The following is a 17515-nucleotide window of genomic DNA, read 5'->3' as shown; positions in this document are numbered from 1 at the left end:
AAAGTTAAGAATAAATCACTGCCAGCCCTTTCTCATACACAGCTCCTCCTGTGTGACTCTCATTGTAAATCAAAGTCTCTATATTTACCTCATAGCTTTGTTCTTGCATGGACCCGGTCACATGACTGCTCTCCTCTGAAGATTCATGGATGGTCATGTGACCGCTCTCCTCCTCCAATCTAAAGTAAGGTGACCAGATTTTTAAAATGAAATCCGGGGACATTTTTTTTATTTTTTACTAGTAATCTTTGGCGACTCTTTGGCCGTCTCCGCCGCCCGCCTCACAGCCTGTCAAGTCTAAAGCCCCATACACACTATCAGATTTTCTGCTGAGTTTTTCCTTCAGATTTACCAAAACCATATAATATGAGGTCAAACCTTAGGAGTTTCAATTTGTATGCAATCAGGCAGGCCCTTACACTACATGGTTTTGGTAAATCTGAAGACAAAAATCAGCAGAAAATCTGATAGTGTGTATGGGGCTTTACTCTTCGGGCCCCGTCTACTACTGGGTGGAGAGCAGAGGAAGATCACTCCACCAGGGAAGGCAAGGAGATAAGCAGGCAGGCGGCTGGCCGGGACTTGAGCCAAGGCAGAAGAACATGCGAGTGGAGCTGAATGGGCATGCGCCCGAAACTGAATAAATAGTCCCTCCGCTCCGACCTGCACATGATCATCAGAAAGGGGCACAGATAATGGAAGAAAACAAACCCCCATAATCTAGTAGGAGTGGCAGAGGAGGGGGGGGTGCAATTCAGATTTTTTCTTTTTATTCTGCATGGGCTGTCTTTGAACTTGCCCCAGCCCCTGTTCAAATCCAATCCGGGGACAAAACTGGGGACAGACTTGGTCCGGGGACAGTGTCCTCAATCCGGGGACTGTCCCCAGAAACCGGGGATGTCTGGTCACCCTAATCTAAAGCAACACTCGGTGGAGGAGAGCGGCCAACAAGAACAAAGCTATTGAGGTTAGAAGCTTCAGCTTACAATGAGTGACACAGGAGGTGGAGCAGTATAGGAGAAGGGGCTGGCAATGATCTTTTCCTAAAGATAGACTTTGCTGGCAGTGCTATCCAAGGGCTAGGAGCAGCGGGGCGGCTGGCTTGACCACCCCTCAATGTGTGGCACCCGGGGGCGGACCACCCAATCCCTGCCCCCTATTGGTAAAAAACAAATATCGGCGTATACACTGTGTTACACGCCGATAAATACAGTAAATTCATGAGGGTAAACGTCCCTCCTTGCCATTAACATATGAATGAAAACAGATTATATTTTCGTCATAGTCTTCTTCAGTTGATGAAAATGTGTTTTGTTTTCGTCACTGTAAAAAAGCCTCTGACGAAAATTATGACAAAAACATTTACGTTGATGAAATTAACACTGCCTTTTACAAAGTGCACAGTTTATTTGCCTTTAGTAAATCAACCCCATACAGTTTGGTGAAGGATAGTGAAATGAAGTGGTACTAGGGCACATTTACTAAAATGTAAATTGTGAAGTTAGTGTTACTAAATCCACAGCAGTAAAATCAGTCTGTATATGCAGTAAAGCATGTTTTTTATACTCACGGTGGAACCTAAGGGGTTAATCCTCTGCATTGTGTAAAAAAAAAAGGCTGTTTGATCCTGTCTTCTCTGATCCTCCCCTACTTCCACTGTCCTCAAACCATCTCCTAATAGAATAGAGCCTTGAGGGCAACCTGCACATGCTCAGTTTGGTTTGTATTGCTAGAGAGTTTTGTTATATCTTGGAAAAGTGCATGTGATCAGCACAGGGCCAATCAGAACTGTCCAAACAGAGGGTCAGGGGTCATTCAATCTCACAGGACAGTCAGAGGAGAATGAAAACTCCTCCTACAAGCTTTAACCAGACACTGATAGAAGTCACAAGACTGCTATATACTGCTGATGAGAAAAGGTATTTAACCATTTATATTTAATGAAATAATTGCATTTTCATGTTCTGTATACTGTGGGAGACCAGATATAGTGAATGCAGGCTCCTGGGTTTAGTAACACTTTAATTTATGTGTGGTCATTTCAAATAGCTTGTGGAGAAGGTCTGTTTTTTTAATTCTTGATTCAGTGTTTGTAGTATGCACAGATTTGCTTCAGCTCTCTTCCCCTTTTAGTAAACTTGACAAATATAATTTCAAGTTTCTGCACAGTATTGGAAGGAGGGAAAATAGGTAGTGCAAACTGTATAGGGCCATTGTTCTTAGGCAGAGGAACAGAGAGAGAAGAAAAGAAATGCAGATGTTATAACAATAATGGAAGATCAGCAGGACAAAGGTGGGAAGCAGAGATATGATTTTGGTTAGATCAGGAGGGAGAGGAGGATAGCTGGGAAATGTCTTTGTGAATTGATAGACGGCAGCTGTGATTTTATTGTTGCTAAATTTGGAAGGAGAGGAGAGAGGGGTGTGAAGGGGCTACCAGAAGGAGGGATAGGTGGATGCAAACTGGTGGATAGGAACTGCCTGAGAGCTTGGAGCTGACACAGTTTTTATCTTAGTGAGGTTTAGGTGTAGTGGATAATTGTTAGGTAGAAGGCATGAGCTGGTCTCATATGTACATTTGTGCTGTTGTGTGCTGTAAAAATTTAAATTTTTGCTGCTTTTATTTTTACGATATTAGCAATTGTTTTTTCCAGACTATGACATCACCCAGCCCCCCTACAACAGCCAAAAGACACGAAACCGGGCTGGTTGGTTAGTGCTGTGTTTGTGCTGGATTGTGCTGTTTAAATCTCTGTTCTATCTTTTATCGTTTTTGCGTTATTAATGATTTATTAATGGCCACCAAAGGTCACTCAGCCCCCCTACAACATCCAAAAGACACTAAACTGGTCTCATTGGTTAGTGCTACGTTTGTGCTGCTAAAATGTTAATTTTGTTTTTAGGGTTTTTAAGTTATAACAGCGTTTTTTATCAATCCCCACCCACTTTGCCCCCTACAATCAGCACAAATAAAAACTCAAGTGTGTTTCTTTAGTGCGGTAATGTTGTTGTAATGTTGTTTAGTGCTGTAATGTACAGGCATACCCAGGGCTTTTTTTCAGGGGGAACTTGGTGGAACTTAGTTCCACCACCTCTGGCTCATACCCTTTGGGGGGCTGCTCACCACAATCACTTGTAAACACAGAAGTCTGGTTTCTGTGTTTACAAGTGACAGCTCTGCACTCTGTGTGTAACCCCTATGAACTCTGCACTCTGTATGTAATGCAATCCTGATATTTAATGCCCCTTTAAGACCCTCCTACTGTTTGTGAAATATGACCACACCCACAATTTGATGTGATTTGGAGGGTGTGTGTGGGTGGAGGGGTTTTGGGGGGTCGTGGTTGAGTTCCAGCACCTATTGTTTGAGAAAAAAAGCCCTGGGCATACCCCACTTTTAAGTACACGATGGGGTTTGGGTATTGCCGGGTCCCAGCAATACAAATAAAAGATCATTGAAAAATCATTTAAAAAAAATCAATAGCAGGCCCTTCAGGTCTGGTATGGATATTAAGGGGAACCCCATGGCAAAATTAAAAAAAAATGGTGTGGGGGTCCCCCCAAAATCCATACCAGGTTCTTATCCGAGCACGCAACCTGGCAGGCCGCAAGAAAAAGGGGGGACAAGAGAGTGCCCCCCCTTAACCGTACCAGGCCACACGCCCTCAACATGGATTTTGGGGGGACACCCACGCCATTTTTTTTCTAATTTTGGCACAGGGTTCCCCTTAACCACTTCAATACACTCTATTATATATACTACACTGCCTGAATATAGATTCTACACTGAATATCAAATCTATACTAAATGCAGAGTATATATAAAGCTAATATATATAGCTAATAAAGGGTCTGGAGGATCTTAGTTATGGGGAAAGGTTGCGAGCGCTGAACTTATTCTCTCTGGAGAAGAGACGCTTGAGAGGGGATATGATTTCAATTTACAATCACTGTACTGGTGACCCCACAATAGGGATAAAACTTTTTCGCAGAAGAGAGTTTAATAAGACTCGGGGCCACTCATTACAATTAGAAGAAAAGAGGTTTAACCTTAAACTACGTAGAGGGTTCTTTACTGTAAGAGCGGTAAGGATGTGGAATTCCCTTCCACAGGCGGTGGTCTCAGCGGGGAGCATTGATAGCTTCAAGAAACTTTTAGATAAGCACCTGAACGACCACAACATACAGGGATATGTAAGGTAATACTGACACATAATCACACACATAGGTTGGACTTGATGGACTTGTGTCTTTTTTCAACCTCACCTACTATGTAACTATGTAACTATATATATATATATATATATATATATATATATATATATATATATATATATATATATATATATATATACACACACACACTAGGCTGTATTTATATATATATATATATATATATGCCTTATATAGTGTGGGGCGTGGACTTAGCCCCATGAGCCATGATTGGCCAAAGGCACCCTGCCTCTGGCCAATTATGGCTCTCTCAGCAGAGCGCGCTGTGATTGGCCAACGCAAGCAGGTCAGGTGCATGCTTTGGCTAATCATAAGACGCCAATGCACTGCAATGTCCCCCATAATGTTTTAAATTCGGTGAACACCCGATGTTCGAGTGAAATTACGTTTGTCTCAAACATCGGGCTCATCCCTAATCAGCAATATATAGCAGTCTTATGACTTCTATCAGTGTTTAGAAATATATAGTTATTCCCGCGCTAACAGGTATAAAGTACACTGGACTCAACTAGGAGAAGCTGCCTGCACCGAATCAAGTACAAACCAAACCTTGTAGGTAAATAATATTATAACTAGGTGGTGCCGCGCTAATCCTGGATACACTCGCTAGAATGACTTAAGGTGGCGTGACATACATAAAAGGTGTATAATTAAACATAAAATAACAATGTAGGAGTGATGGCATCGGCTGTGTAACACTCTCCACTCCTATGACAATAACTCTGAGTGGTGAAAGAATAATCTTATGTGGTGACATAATCAATAAATATATCTCATCATGTCCATAAACCAATATCAATACTGTAAAACGTGTCACTAAAAAAATTATAGATCAATACATATCTCTCATCGTGTCCATAGACAAATCATCAATAGTATAAAAAGCGTCAAATAATAATTAAGTGCATAATATAATCTAAGGTGACTCAGGGTATATAGCAAGCAAATAACACATAAAGTGACATTGTGCAGCAGTGCAAAAAGACAAAAAATTGTGGAATATCCAAGAATTGTCAAGTACTATGGCATAAAATCTTTTTGATATAATGTGACTATAACATTCTGACATGCACCAAATGTGATAGTACAAAAGTGTTCCAGCAAAAAAGTCCTTCTTTTTAAAAACGTGGCAATAGCGTCCTGGCATGCAACAGTCGCAGTGCAGTGCGTAAGATAGATCACACAGTGCACATCTTCGTGTTTAAACACTCATGTAAGAAGTGGCCCCTTACCTTAGGGTAATAGGGCAAACGCATATGACCAAAGATCTTTTAAGGGGATCCTCCTATAGGTGTAGAATGCTATCCTCACGGTCCTAGTCTCAGGGGGTGATTCCCTCCGTGGTATAGGGGGATATAAAAGACACGGGGAGTCCCATTAGCGTAATAACGTTTTAAAGAGCAACTTTATTGAATAGGACAAGGGTACTCACATAGACAGCATAAAAACATTCCTATCTCCGATGGGCGGCGAGCTTGTATACCTCTCACAGCATGTAGAGCCTGTCCCGTCCCTACGCGTGATGTCACACCGCACATGACTTCATCAGGGGGTGCGTACAGGCTAAAAACATGTCTTTAAATACTCTTATACTGGGCGCCAATGAGCGGCCATTTTCTTATTATTATCATTATGGTGGCCATTTTCCTGAGGATTATACGGTGCGGCCATGTTTGGGATGTAATGTGCGCACGCCAGTCCTAGGTGACAGCTGATCAAGGCAGCCAATTAGACAGAGCGAACACTACCTCATCTCCCTCACTGTCAGCAGGGAAGGGCAAGATGTCTAATGCTCAATAAATCCCCGTACGAGACAGTCTAATAGGCGAGTGAGATAATGAGGGAGTGAAAGATATGGGAAGAGCGAGGCCTGGAACGTTCCAGGCCTCGCTTTGGAGTACTTCATCACCGCGGCCGGCTCAAGCGGTGTTCAGCATAGCCCCACGCACAGCAGGAAGCAGCGATGTCTGTGATGGATCTGATGGACTCCCCTCCTCTTGGATTTTAACTACACTACATGCTATACTTTATCCTACTAAATGTGAGTTTCTTGCACAGTGTTTTTAATAAATCTGGCTTACATACTGCACTTAGAGGCGCCTCCTCCCCTTGTGTTTTTTCTGCAATTTTCAAGTGTAATCTCAAGGTCCAGGAAGTTAATTTTATTCTTGCTGATATCCCAGGTTAGTTCAATATTTCTGTCATTAATATTCAATTTTTTCAGAAACTCAGTTAGCTCACTTACTTCACCGTCCCATAGTATAGAAATGTCATCGATATACCTTTTGTATATCACTAATTCCCTCGGATGATCATTGAAGACATTTTCCTCCTCCCATTTTGCCATGAAGAGGCCAGCTATGCTCGGGGCAAATCTTGCTCCCATGGCAACTCCCGTTTGTTGATGGTAGTAAGTCTTGTTGTACCAAAAGTAGTTGTTCTTGAGACTAAATTCAAGGCATTTTATCAAAAACTTTCTCTGCATATATGGGAGCTTAGTATATTTCCTTAAGCCCCATTTTGCGGCCTCACAAGCTCGATGGTGGGGGATCACCGTATATAGGGATGATACATCCGCAGTGGCCAAAACCCATTGTCTATCTCCTCCTGGAAAGTTTTCCATAATTTGCAACATCTGTTTAGTGTCTCTCAGGTACGCTTCTGTCTTTTGAACCGCTGGCTGTAAAAAAGTATCAATGTATTGTCCCATCCTAGAGGTCAATGAGTCTATGCCGTTTACTATCGGCCTCGGTGGTGGATCCGATCTATTTTTATGAATTTTCGGTAATAGATATATGATTGGTGTGTGACAGCAGTCAGGTATAAGAAATCTTGCTTCTTTTTTGTTCAGTACCGATTTTTTTACACCCAAGTGCACAATCTGTTCAATTGCCTTCCGGCAGCTGAATACGGGGTTCTTCAATAGCTTAGTATACGTCTTAGTATCATCCAGCATCTGAGTCATTGATTTATGATATTGTTCTTTCGAAAGGATCACGATCCCACCCCCCTTATCTGCTGGCCGGATAACAATATCTCGCCTTTTTGTCAACTTCTGGATACCATTTTTAATAAACTTGGGTTCCTCTCTCTTTTTTAACTTCAGGTCTTTAATTTCTTCTAAAACGATTTTTTTAAAAACATCGATATGTTTACTATCTTTGATTGGGGGATTAAAAATAGATTTGTTCCTTAGTGAACTATGTAAAATGTCATCTTTTGTGGACACTGCCAGTTTAGGTATCGGGGGATTTCCTGCTAGGTATTTCTGAATATTCAATTTACGCACAAATTTTTGAATACCAATATAGGTTTCAAATTTGTTTAGATTTTTTGTGGGTGCATATTTCAACCCTTTATCTAATACGCCAACCTCTTTGTGTGTCAGATCCTGGCCACTGAGGTTGAAGATACCCTCTCCTTTTACTCTCTCTTTCTTTTGTTGTCTCTTTCCGGCCCTTCGACCTCTCTTCTTCTAGACTTTTTCTTGACGCTCGTATCTCAAAAGGTTTATCTCAAAAGGCTATAATCGCCAATTTATTAAGACCAAGATTACCGAAATCTCAAGGATCGATCGGAAAGAACTGATTAAAGAAAAGGATATACAAAAAAACCCAGTAGAAGGAATACCGCTGGTTCTAGACTTTAATGTGCAACAAAAAAAAATTGAAAGGATAATTAAACGCCATTGGCATATCCTGTTGGCAGACAGACAGCTATATGAGATTCTCTCGAGGAATCCAAAGTTCGTATACAAAAGGGCACCTACAATTCGGGATATAGTAGTTAAAAATGTTGTGGATCCACCGAAGAAACCTTTCTCATTTTTTACTGGTAATGGATTTTTTCAGTGTAAAAGATGTTTTGCGTATTTAAGGACTAAACGCCCAAATGAAAAGGTATTCGACGTTACATCTATGAGAACGGGAGATACTTATAAGGTGAAGAATTTTATTTGTTGCAACACCGAAGGGGCTGTATACGCTCTTGAATGTAGTTGCGGCCTCCAGTATGTCGGTCGCACCAAAAGACCTCTGAGAGTGCGCATCAAAGAACATGTCAAAAATATTCTTAATGGCTATGAAAAACACAGCGTATCCAAACACTTCTTGACTTGCCATAATAAGGATCCCACCCATCTGAAGTTTTGGGGTATAACACCGTATATCAAACATTGGTGGGGGGGGGGGGGCACAAGGTGAGGACTCTAAGTAAACTAGAATCCAAATGGAATTTTATCTTGGATACTTTCTCGCCCCGTGGCCTTAATATTGAATTTGACCTTAATTGTTTCCTTAGTGATTTTTAAAACCACCTTTTATTATCTATATTTAAATTTTAATCTGTCAGTTTGGCTATATCTGGATTTGACGATAGTGTTGTTCTAAATAAATTAACTCCTCGCCTATGCTATATCCTGAGTAGCTCAATCCTTTATTGGATTTTAGAGTCCAATAAGTAGTATGATTTTAGTCTTACTGGTTTACTGTTTTATGTATTTTATTATTTACCAATCATGATGTTTATGATGTTTCATATAGTATTTTATTATTTATGATGTTTATGACATTCTATTTACGCTCGATTCATATAGATATATTATGTATGACTTATCTGTACTGTTTACTTATAGCAGCATGACCGCCTTTCCCTTCTGTATTTTTTATTCTAATTTCGGCTTTATATATGGTATATCGGGATGCATGTCCATATATTTTCTAAGTCCCCCTTTAATTTTATCTGTACTGATTGGAGTTCTTATCTCTGGGTAGTCTGCATATCTTTGGAGCACAGTCCCAGTATATTTCTTTTTCGTTTTTCCCTTGAAATTATTAGATATGTTACTCTTCCCATATCTTTCACTCCCTCATTATCTCACTCGCCTATTTAGACTCGTACGGGGATGGATTGAGCATTAGACATCTTGCCCTTCCCTGCTGACAGTGAGGGAGATGAGGTAGTGTTCGCTCTGTCTAATTGGCTGCCTTGAACAGCTGTCACCTAGGACTGGCGTGCGCACATTACATCCCAAACATGGCCGCGCCGTATGATCCTCAGGAAAATGGCCGCCGTAATGATAATCATAGGACTTCGAGAAAATGGCCGCTCATTGGCGCCCAGTATAAGAGTATTTAAAGACATGTTTTTAGCCTGTACGCATCCCCTGATGAAGTCACGTGCAGTGTGACGTCACGCGTAGGGACCGGACAGGCTCTACATGCTGTGAGAGGTATACGAGCTCGCCGCTCGTCAGAGATAGGAATGTTTTTATGCTGTCTATGTGAGTACTCTTGTCTTATTCAATAAAGTTGCTGGTTAAAACATTATTACGCTATTGGGACTCCCCGTGTCTTTTATATCCCCCTATACCACGGAGGGAATCACCCCCTGAGACTAGGACCGTGAGGATAGCATTCTACACCTATAGGAGGATCCCCTTAAAAGATCTTTGGTCAAATGCGTTTGCCCTATTACCCTAAGGTAAGGGGCCACTTCTTACATGAGTGTTTAAACACGAAGATGTGCACTGTGTGATCTATCTTACGCACTGCACTGCGACTGTTGCATGCCAGGACGCTATTGCCACGTTTTTAAAAAGAAGGACTTTTTTGCTGGAACACTTTTGTACTGTCACATTTGGTGCATGTCAGAATGTTATAGTCACATTATATCAAAAAGATTTTATGCCATAGTACTTGACAATTCTTGGATATTCCACAATTTTTTGTCTTTTTGCACTGCTGCACAATGTCACTTTATGTGTTATTTGCTTGCTATATACCCTGAGTCACCTTAGATTATATTATGCACTTTATTATTATTTGACGCTTTTTAGTGACACGTTTTACAGTATTGATATTGGTTTATCAGTGTTTAATTAAAGCTTGTAGGATGAGTTATTATTCTCCTATGATTGTCCTATGAGGCTGCATGACCCCTGACCCCCTGTCTGGACAGTGCTGATTGGCCCTGTGCTGATAACTTGCACTCTCCAAAAAAAAAAAACTCTAGCAATACATACCCAACTGAGCATGTGCAGAATGCCTCCTGGGACTCTGTACTATCAGCAGATGGATTGGGGACAGTGGGAGAAGGGGAGGATCAGAGAAGACAGGATCAAACAGACTTTTTACACAATGCAGAGGATTAACCCCTTAGGTTCCGCAGTGAGTATAACAAGCATGCTTTACTGCATATACACACTGATTTTACTGCTGTGGGTTTAGTAACACTTTAATGTTTGAAATTACTGAGTTGCAGAAAGAGTAGTGGAAAGCGTTGCATCAGAATCCCCAGCAGAGGTAGTGAGTCAGTTAACCATACAGGAAGTGAGTGTCTTGGGATAACCATAGGTCAAGCCTCAGACAAAAGCAGTAGCGGCTGGTGCTCAAAATTTTTGGGGGGGCGCAAACAAACTGAAAAATTAAAAAAAAAAAAAACATCAATTGCAGCCTCACTGTACCATCAATCGCAGCCACTGTGCCATCAAACGCAGCCACTATGCCCATCAATTGCCACCACTATGCCATCAAACGCAGCCACTTTGCCCATCAATGGCAGTCACTGTGCCCAAACGCAGCCACTGTGCCCATCAAACGCAGCCACTGTGCCCTATCAAATGCTCCCACTTTGCCATCAAATGCTGCCACTGTTACATCAAATGCTGCCACTGTGCCCCATCAAATACTGCTACTGTGCCCATCTTATGCAGCCACTGTGCCCATCATATGCAGTCTCACTGTGCCCCATCAAATGCAGCCCCACTGTGCCCCATCATATGCAGCCTCACTGTGCCCCATCATATGCAGCCTCATTGTGCCCCATCAAATGCAGCCTCACTGTGCCCCATCATATGCAGCCTCACTGTGCCTCATCATATGCACTAGTTAGAAAGAAAAAGAAGGGGACCAACCCTATAGATACCTGCCTTTTGATAAATCACAAAGTCATTATTTTTTCACCCAGAGCCTCTCCTCAGAATTTGAGGCCGTATCCGTAACCTAAAACAAGCATATTAATAAGGAAAAGAACCAGGGAGAAGCACAAGGGAGTGATCTCCCTTGGTCCAAGAAAGTGGTTACTATGGATATGGTGGGCAATAAGGGAGAGAATGGTGTATATAAAAATATATAAAAGTTTATTAGAAAAATCTAAAAAATACAAAGGCTATACCATTGACAATAAGTCACATGTATGGAGCTGATCCACCTGACACAAAAAATGGGCCTGTCCAGTACAATCAGCACATGACACGCCCATCAACCAATCATCATAATCACCATCAACTCATCATATGCAGCCTCCCTGTGCCCCATCAGGGCAGCACAGTGGTGTAGTGGTTAGCACTTTCACCTAGCAGCAATAGGTTCAAATCCCGACCACGACACCATCTGCCTAGAGTTTGCATGTTCTCCCTGTGCCTGCGTGGGTTTCCTCTGGGTACTCCGCTTTCCTCCCACACTCCAAAAGACATGCTGGTAGGTTAATTAGATCCTCTTGAAAAAAATTGGGCAAATATGTTTATGTTGTATGTGTATGTGTTTGTAAGCGTGTCGGGACCCCATGGGGCAAAGGAGCGCACTATAACGCAGATGGACACCGGCGGCAAAAAGCACCCTGAGGCGATTCAGTTTGCATAGGTAGCGCTATACAAGTCACTCATTCATTCAGTCATTCAAATGCAGCCTCACTGTGCCCCATCATATGCAGCCTCACTGTGCCCCGTCAGCCTCACTGTGCCCCATCATATGCAGCCTCACTGTGCCCCATCATATGCAGCCTCACTGTGCCATATCAAATGCAGCCTCATTTGATATGGCACATACCAAATGAGGCTGCGTTCTACGGAGCTGCCGACGTCACTTCCAAACAGGGAAACCGGAAGTAACCTCTTAACTTGAACAACAAAGCTCCCGCCCGTAGTAATACTACGGGCAGAAGCTGTTTGGCGCTTGGATTGCGCCGCAAAGCAGGTCAAAAGCCTGCAAATGAAGCACCTCGTCTTGAATCTTGTGATTGCATTGACGTGGCGCTACCTATAGTGCACTGGCGCCTGAACACAATGCACTCAAAGAACATTTTTTCAAATTTTTTTTGTGACTGCTATGGACGGACCGCCACTGGACAAAAATTATTTAAAAAATGGGCAGTCTTCATGTATGCCATCATTCTTCAATGTTTCTATGTTAAAGTAGCTTCACCTAGAACCTGCGTGAAGTGAAGTGCCGACTGTTATGATCATTTTTGTCATCTTTTAGATTGTAAGCTCTAATGAGCAGAGCCCTCTTGTATTAAACTGTACTGTAACTGTACCATCTCCCTTCATTTTTTAAAGTGCTGTGAAAACTGTTGGCACTATATAAATCCTGTATAATAATAATCTGAGGTTTGTCTGGCAGTTGTTGGGTTACCTGAAATTATTTGAATTAAAGGGGTTGTAAAGGTACATTTTTTATTTGCTAACTAGCTTCCTTTAAGCTAATGCAGTGCTAGTTTACTTACCTGTTCTTTCGATTTCTCTTCTAAATGTCACTAATCCTTGTTTGAAATCCTCATTTCCTGTTATGCCCCGTACACATGATCGGACATTGATCGGACATTCCGATATCAAAATCCTAGGATTTTTTCCGACGGATGTTGGCTCAAACTTGTCTTGCATACACACGGTCACACAAATGTTGTCGGAAAATCCGATCATTCTGAACGCGGTGACGTAAAACACGTACGTCGGGACTATAAACGGGGCAGTAGCCAATAGCTTTCATCTCTTTATTTATTCTGAGCATGCGTGGCACTTTGTCCATCGGATTTGTGTACACACGATCAGAATTTCCGACAACGGATTTTGTTGTCGGAAAATTTTATATCCTGCTCTCAAACTTTGTGTGTCAGAAAATCCGATGGAAAATGTGTGATGGAGCCCACCCACGGTTGGAATTTCCGACAACAAGGTCCTATCACACATTTTCTGTCGGAAAATCCGACTGTGTGTACAGGGCATTAGTCTTCATGGAGCTTGTCACCGTCAGTCGAGCCATTTTGCCTGGTGGTGACTGATCATGCTCGCCCCCTTCCTAGGACTACAGTCCTGCGTGGAGACGCTCTCTACGTATCACAGAGACACGGGGGTTGGGGGATAGTGGGCATGTCTATGACACCGCAGTGCCGCCTCCTGTGCCTTATTTTTAATCTGCACTAATCTTCACTGCCCCGCCTTGACTCCGCCCCCTTGCTGCCTTCAGACTTGGATTCCTAATCATTAGCTTGTCTAGAGTTTCTTAGAAAAGAAAACAGCAGCAACTTCAAACTTGGGCATTTGTTCTCGTTAGATGAAAAGAAAAAAAGGGCACTGCGCATACGTGATGCCGATAAGCATAATGGGAAATGTAGTTCCATGGTTGCCGTGACGTCGCTTTAATGCACGCGAACCGCAAACCCAGAAGTACAGGAAAGAATCACTGGAGGATAGCAGGAGGAAGATTATTACATACAAATTTAACAGGTGATAAAATATTTTGGGAGGAAATCATCAACTTATTAGAAATAGTATGTAACAGAGAGTGGTAATAGGTTAAAACATTTTTAACTTTACAACCCCTTTAAGGTCTGAGTAATTGTATCTGTAACTGCTATCATTACATACTGTTGCTGCACATACAGCACACTTCATACAACTTCATAAAAGAGACTTAATGAAGTCTCTTTACAAGCTGAACCACTTGTTTTATACATAAAAAAACATAGTTTTTCCTGTAAATTAAAAAAATTACAAATTCCATGCCAGTGAATGTTGCTATTAGAATATTCCCCATACCTCTATAATCTTTATCATCATTTTTCCATTCTCTATGTGATGGGTATTTCAGTTTTTTGTGTATCACTGAAGCTCGCACAATATAAGGCTCATCCTCCCGGATCTCCCCTCTGAGGCTTTCAGAGGTGCTGGTGGCATTGAAGGTTCCATCTTGGTTGCGATGCATTAGAATGGTAGAGTCTATGGGACGGGGCTCTGTGCTTGATGGTGGTTGGATCACCTCCCAGGATATTGTAATAGCTTCTGGGTAAAAATGATGAACATCTAAGCTGAAAATACCGCCTGGGGAGCGAGTGATATCCCTCACCTTTGGTAAGCCTGTAACACCAAACAGAACATTCTAAATATATTTCACAGAGAAAGTGTTCATTTACAGTTCTGTGATAGAAACACCAATATTTTAAGAAACTAAACTTTTAGTAAAGCACATTTTGTAATAAAGAATCAGTAACACATGCTAAAATCAAGATGTCCAGATACATGACAATAATCTTTCAGAATAGGTTTAGATGTAGTTGGAAGGAACTCACCCCGTGTATGGAGAATAAATGTCTCCCAAATTTGGATATCAGGAAGGAATGATAATATGATGTCCACTAGTGTTTGCGCAACTGACTCAGTTGACTTTTATTCAGATTTGATTGAAAATAAAACCATTGTGGATTTTGATCAAATGTATTTTAACCATTTCCGGACCGCCTACTGCAGATATACTGCGGCAGGGTGGCCTGGCTGTGCGAAACGTTTCATGCATGAGATACTGCGGGTCCGGCGGACTCAATGTCACTCCACAGAGAGGCAGAACAGAGATCTGCCTATGTAAACAAGGCTGATCCCCATTCTGACAGGGGATAAAATCGAGATTGGCTGTTCCTAGTAATCAGGAACAGCGATCTCTGTGTTGTCCCAGTGAGCCCATCCCCCACACAGTTAGGACACACACTGAGGGAACACAGTTACCCCCTTTGATCGCCCCCTAGTGTTAACCCCTTCCCTGCCAGTGTCATTTATACAGTAATCAGTGCATTTTTTAGAACTGATCACTGTATTGGTGTCACTGGCTCAATGTCGCAGTCCCGCTAAAAAAACGCAGATCGCTGCCATTGCCAGTAAAAACAATTAAAAAAATATAAAGTCCCTAAATCTATCCCCTATTTTGTAGACACGATAACTTTTGCACAAACCAATCAATATACGGTTATTGGAATTTTTTTACCAAAAATATGTAGCAGAATACATATTGGCCTAAACTGATGAATACATTTGTTTGTTTTTTTTTTACTTTTTTTGGGGGGATATGTATTATAGCAAAAAGTAAAACATTTTGTTTGTTTTTTAAAAATTGTCACTATTTTTTTGCTTATTGCGCTAAAAATAAAAACCGCAGAGGTGATCAAATACCACCAAAAGAAAGCTCTATTTGTGGGGAAAAAAAAGACATCAGTTTTGTTTGGGTACAACATCGCATGACCGCGCAATTGTCAGTAAAATTAACACAGTGCCATATCACAAAAAATGGCCTGGTCATTAAGGGGGTAAATCCTTCCAGGGCTGAAGTGGTTAATATGTTTTGAAAGTGTATAAATTTATAAACTAGTATTGTCAGGTATTATTGTTTATACTGTATGTAGCTACCTTGCCCTAAGCAGGGGTCACTCTTTAACCACTTCAGGCCCGGAAGATTTGCCTGCTTAATCACTGAGCCATTTCTTGCTTTACGGCACTGCGTCGCTTTACCTGACAATTGAGTGGTTGTGCGATGTTGTACCCAAGCAAAATTGACGTCCTTTTTTACACACAAATAGTGCTTTCTTTTGGTGGTATTTGATCACCTCTGCTTTTTTTATTTTTTGCGCTGTAAACAAAAAAAGAGCGACAATTTTGAAAAAAATAACAATATTTTGTACTTTTTGCTATGCTAAATATCCCCAAGGCGCGTACCTGCTATCACCGCTTAAAGGGCCGATGTACAGCTACGACGGCTTGCGGGAACATGCCAACCTCCTGCCTTATAATGACGGCGGCTGGTCGGGAAGCGGTTAAAGTGATTGAAAAGGTTCCTTTATTTTTTTTTTTAATAACAAAGAATGGTTTTGCACAGAGCAGCCCTGGTCCCCTTTCTTCTCAGTTCTCCTGCTGGCACTCCAGGCCCCTCCCCCCCGCTGAGTGCCCCCAGAACAAGCTGCTCGCTCTGAGGGAACTCATGCATTCTCGCTCCCAAGCCGCCTCTCTATCTATGCGAGACACAGAACATGGCTCAACCCTGCTCCCTCCTTACTGGCTGTGATTGACAGCAGTGAGAGCCATTCACTGGTGTGTCTCAGCCAATGAGGAGGGAGAGACCAGGGAGATCTTCTGCTCTCAAGCAAAACGCTGGATCAAGATCGGATTTCAAGTGAGTATAAGGGGGGAACTGCACACTGAAGGTTTTTACCTTCATGCAAGGTAAAAAACCTTCAGGCTATAGAACCACTTTAAGTTCTACTGGGCTGTAATCTGTCTAAACTGGGTTAAATGTTCTGCTTTCTGCTGATTTACTTCTAAGGTATGGTTATTGTTTGCTCCCATCTACTGCTGGTGAGTGTCTCCGGCAGTAGTGTGAGGATGTCCAATAACCAGACACATGAATATTTTATCTCCCTGGAAAATCACTGAGAGGTAGAAATATTTGGGGGAACCTTCTGAAAGCTCTCTTGCCTCCCAGGTTCTGCCTGAGGGGTTGTGTGCCACTTTGTTTCTTACCCCCCTGAGGGGTTGTGTGCCACTTTGTTTCTTACCCCCCTGAGGGGTTGTGTACCACTTTGTTTCTTACCCCCCCAGGCCTGCTGTCTGAGGAGGAAGGAGAGACCCGAGCCTGGAGCCTAAAGTGCCTCAGTGGAGATTGTATCCAGGTGAAGTGGAGAAGAAATATGGCTGCCTGCTAGGAGCAGGGCAGGGAGCCGGAAAAGAAGGTGGGGGGTTGAAGGACACGGAGGGGTGCCGTAGAAGAACGGGGGAGAAGGACACGGAGGGGGGCTGGAGGAGGAGGATACAGGGAACAGTCGGGGGTGATCGGTGCAGCAGGAGGGACAGCTGTGATCACCGATCTCCCTGTATAGCTTTTTAGCCAACAGCCGCAGGAGGGAGAGAAGGAAAAGCAGATGTCAGCTATACGTGAAGATCGGTGTTCAGAGCTGTCCCTCCTGCTGCACCGATCATCCCCAGCTGTGAACCAGAGGACAATCCAGGATCAGCCCCGCAGCGGGGATATTGGGCAGCACTTGCGGGTGTCCGGGAGCCGCCCCCAAAATGTGGGAGGCTCCCGCACCTCGCGGGAGACTTGGGATGTCTGCACATATTTTCCAAAGCATAGTCATAGATAGAACAGAAATATAAATGGTATTGTCCTTCGCGCTTGTAGTGAGAAAAAAGGTGAATGTGGTGACAATCACAAAATTAATAGAATAAATAACATAGTATTATAAAACT

The 17515-nt window shown here is 42.4% G+C and overlaps 1 protein-coding gene across 1 annotated transcript in view; it reads right to left on the bottom strand.

The window, feature by feature from the left end:
- Positions 1 to 17515, bottom strand: part of LOC141147985 (uncharacterized) — a 691676-nt gene that overhangs the window by 631539 nt on the left and 42622 nt on the right. The window contains exon 7 of the mRNA XM_073635140.1: positions 14048 to 14365. Coding sequence (XP_073491241.1) covers positions 14048 to 14365 — 318 coding nt within the window. The remainder of the gene's footprint in view (positions 1 to 14047; positions 14366 to 17515) is intronic.

Source organism: Aquarana catesbeiana, linkage group LG06 (assembly GCF_042186555.1).
Source record: "Aquarana catesbeiana isolate 2022-GZ linkage group LG06, ASM4218655v1, whole genome shotgun sequence".
Taxonomy (NCBI): Eukaryota; Metazoa; Chordata; class Amphibia; order Anura; family Ranidae; genus Aquarana; species Aquarana catesbeiana.
The sequence above is the reverse complement of the archived record's forward strand: the minus strand, read 5'-3'. Positions and strand labels throughout refer to the sequence as shown.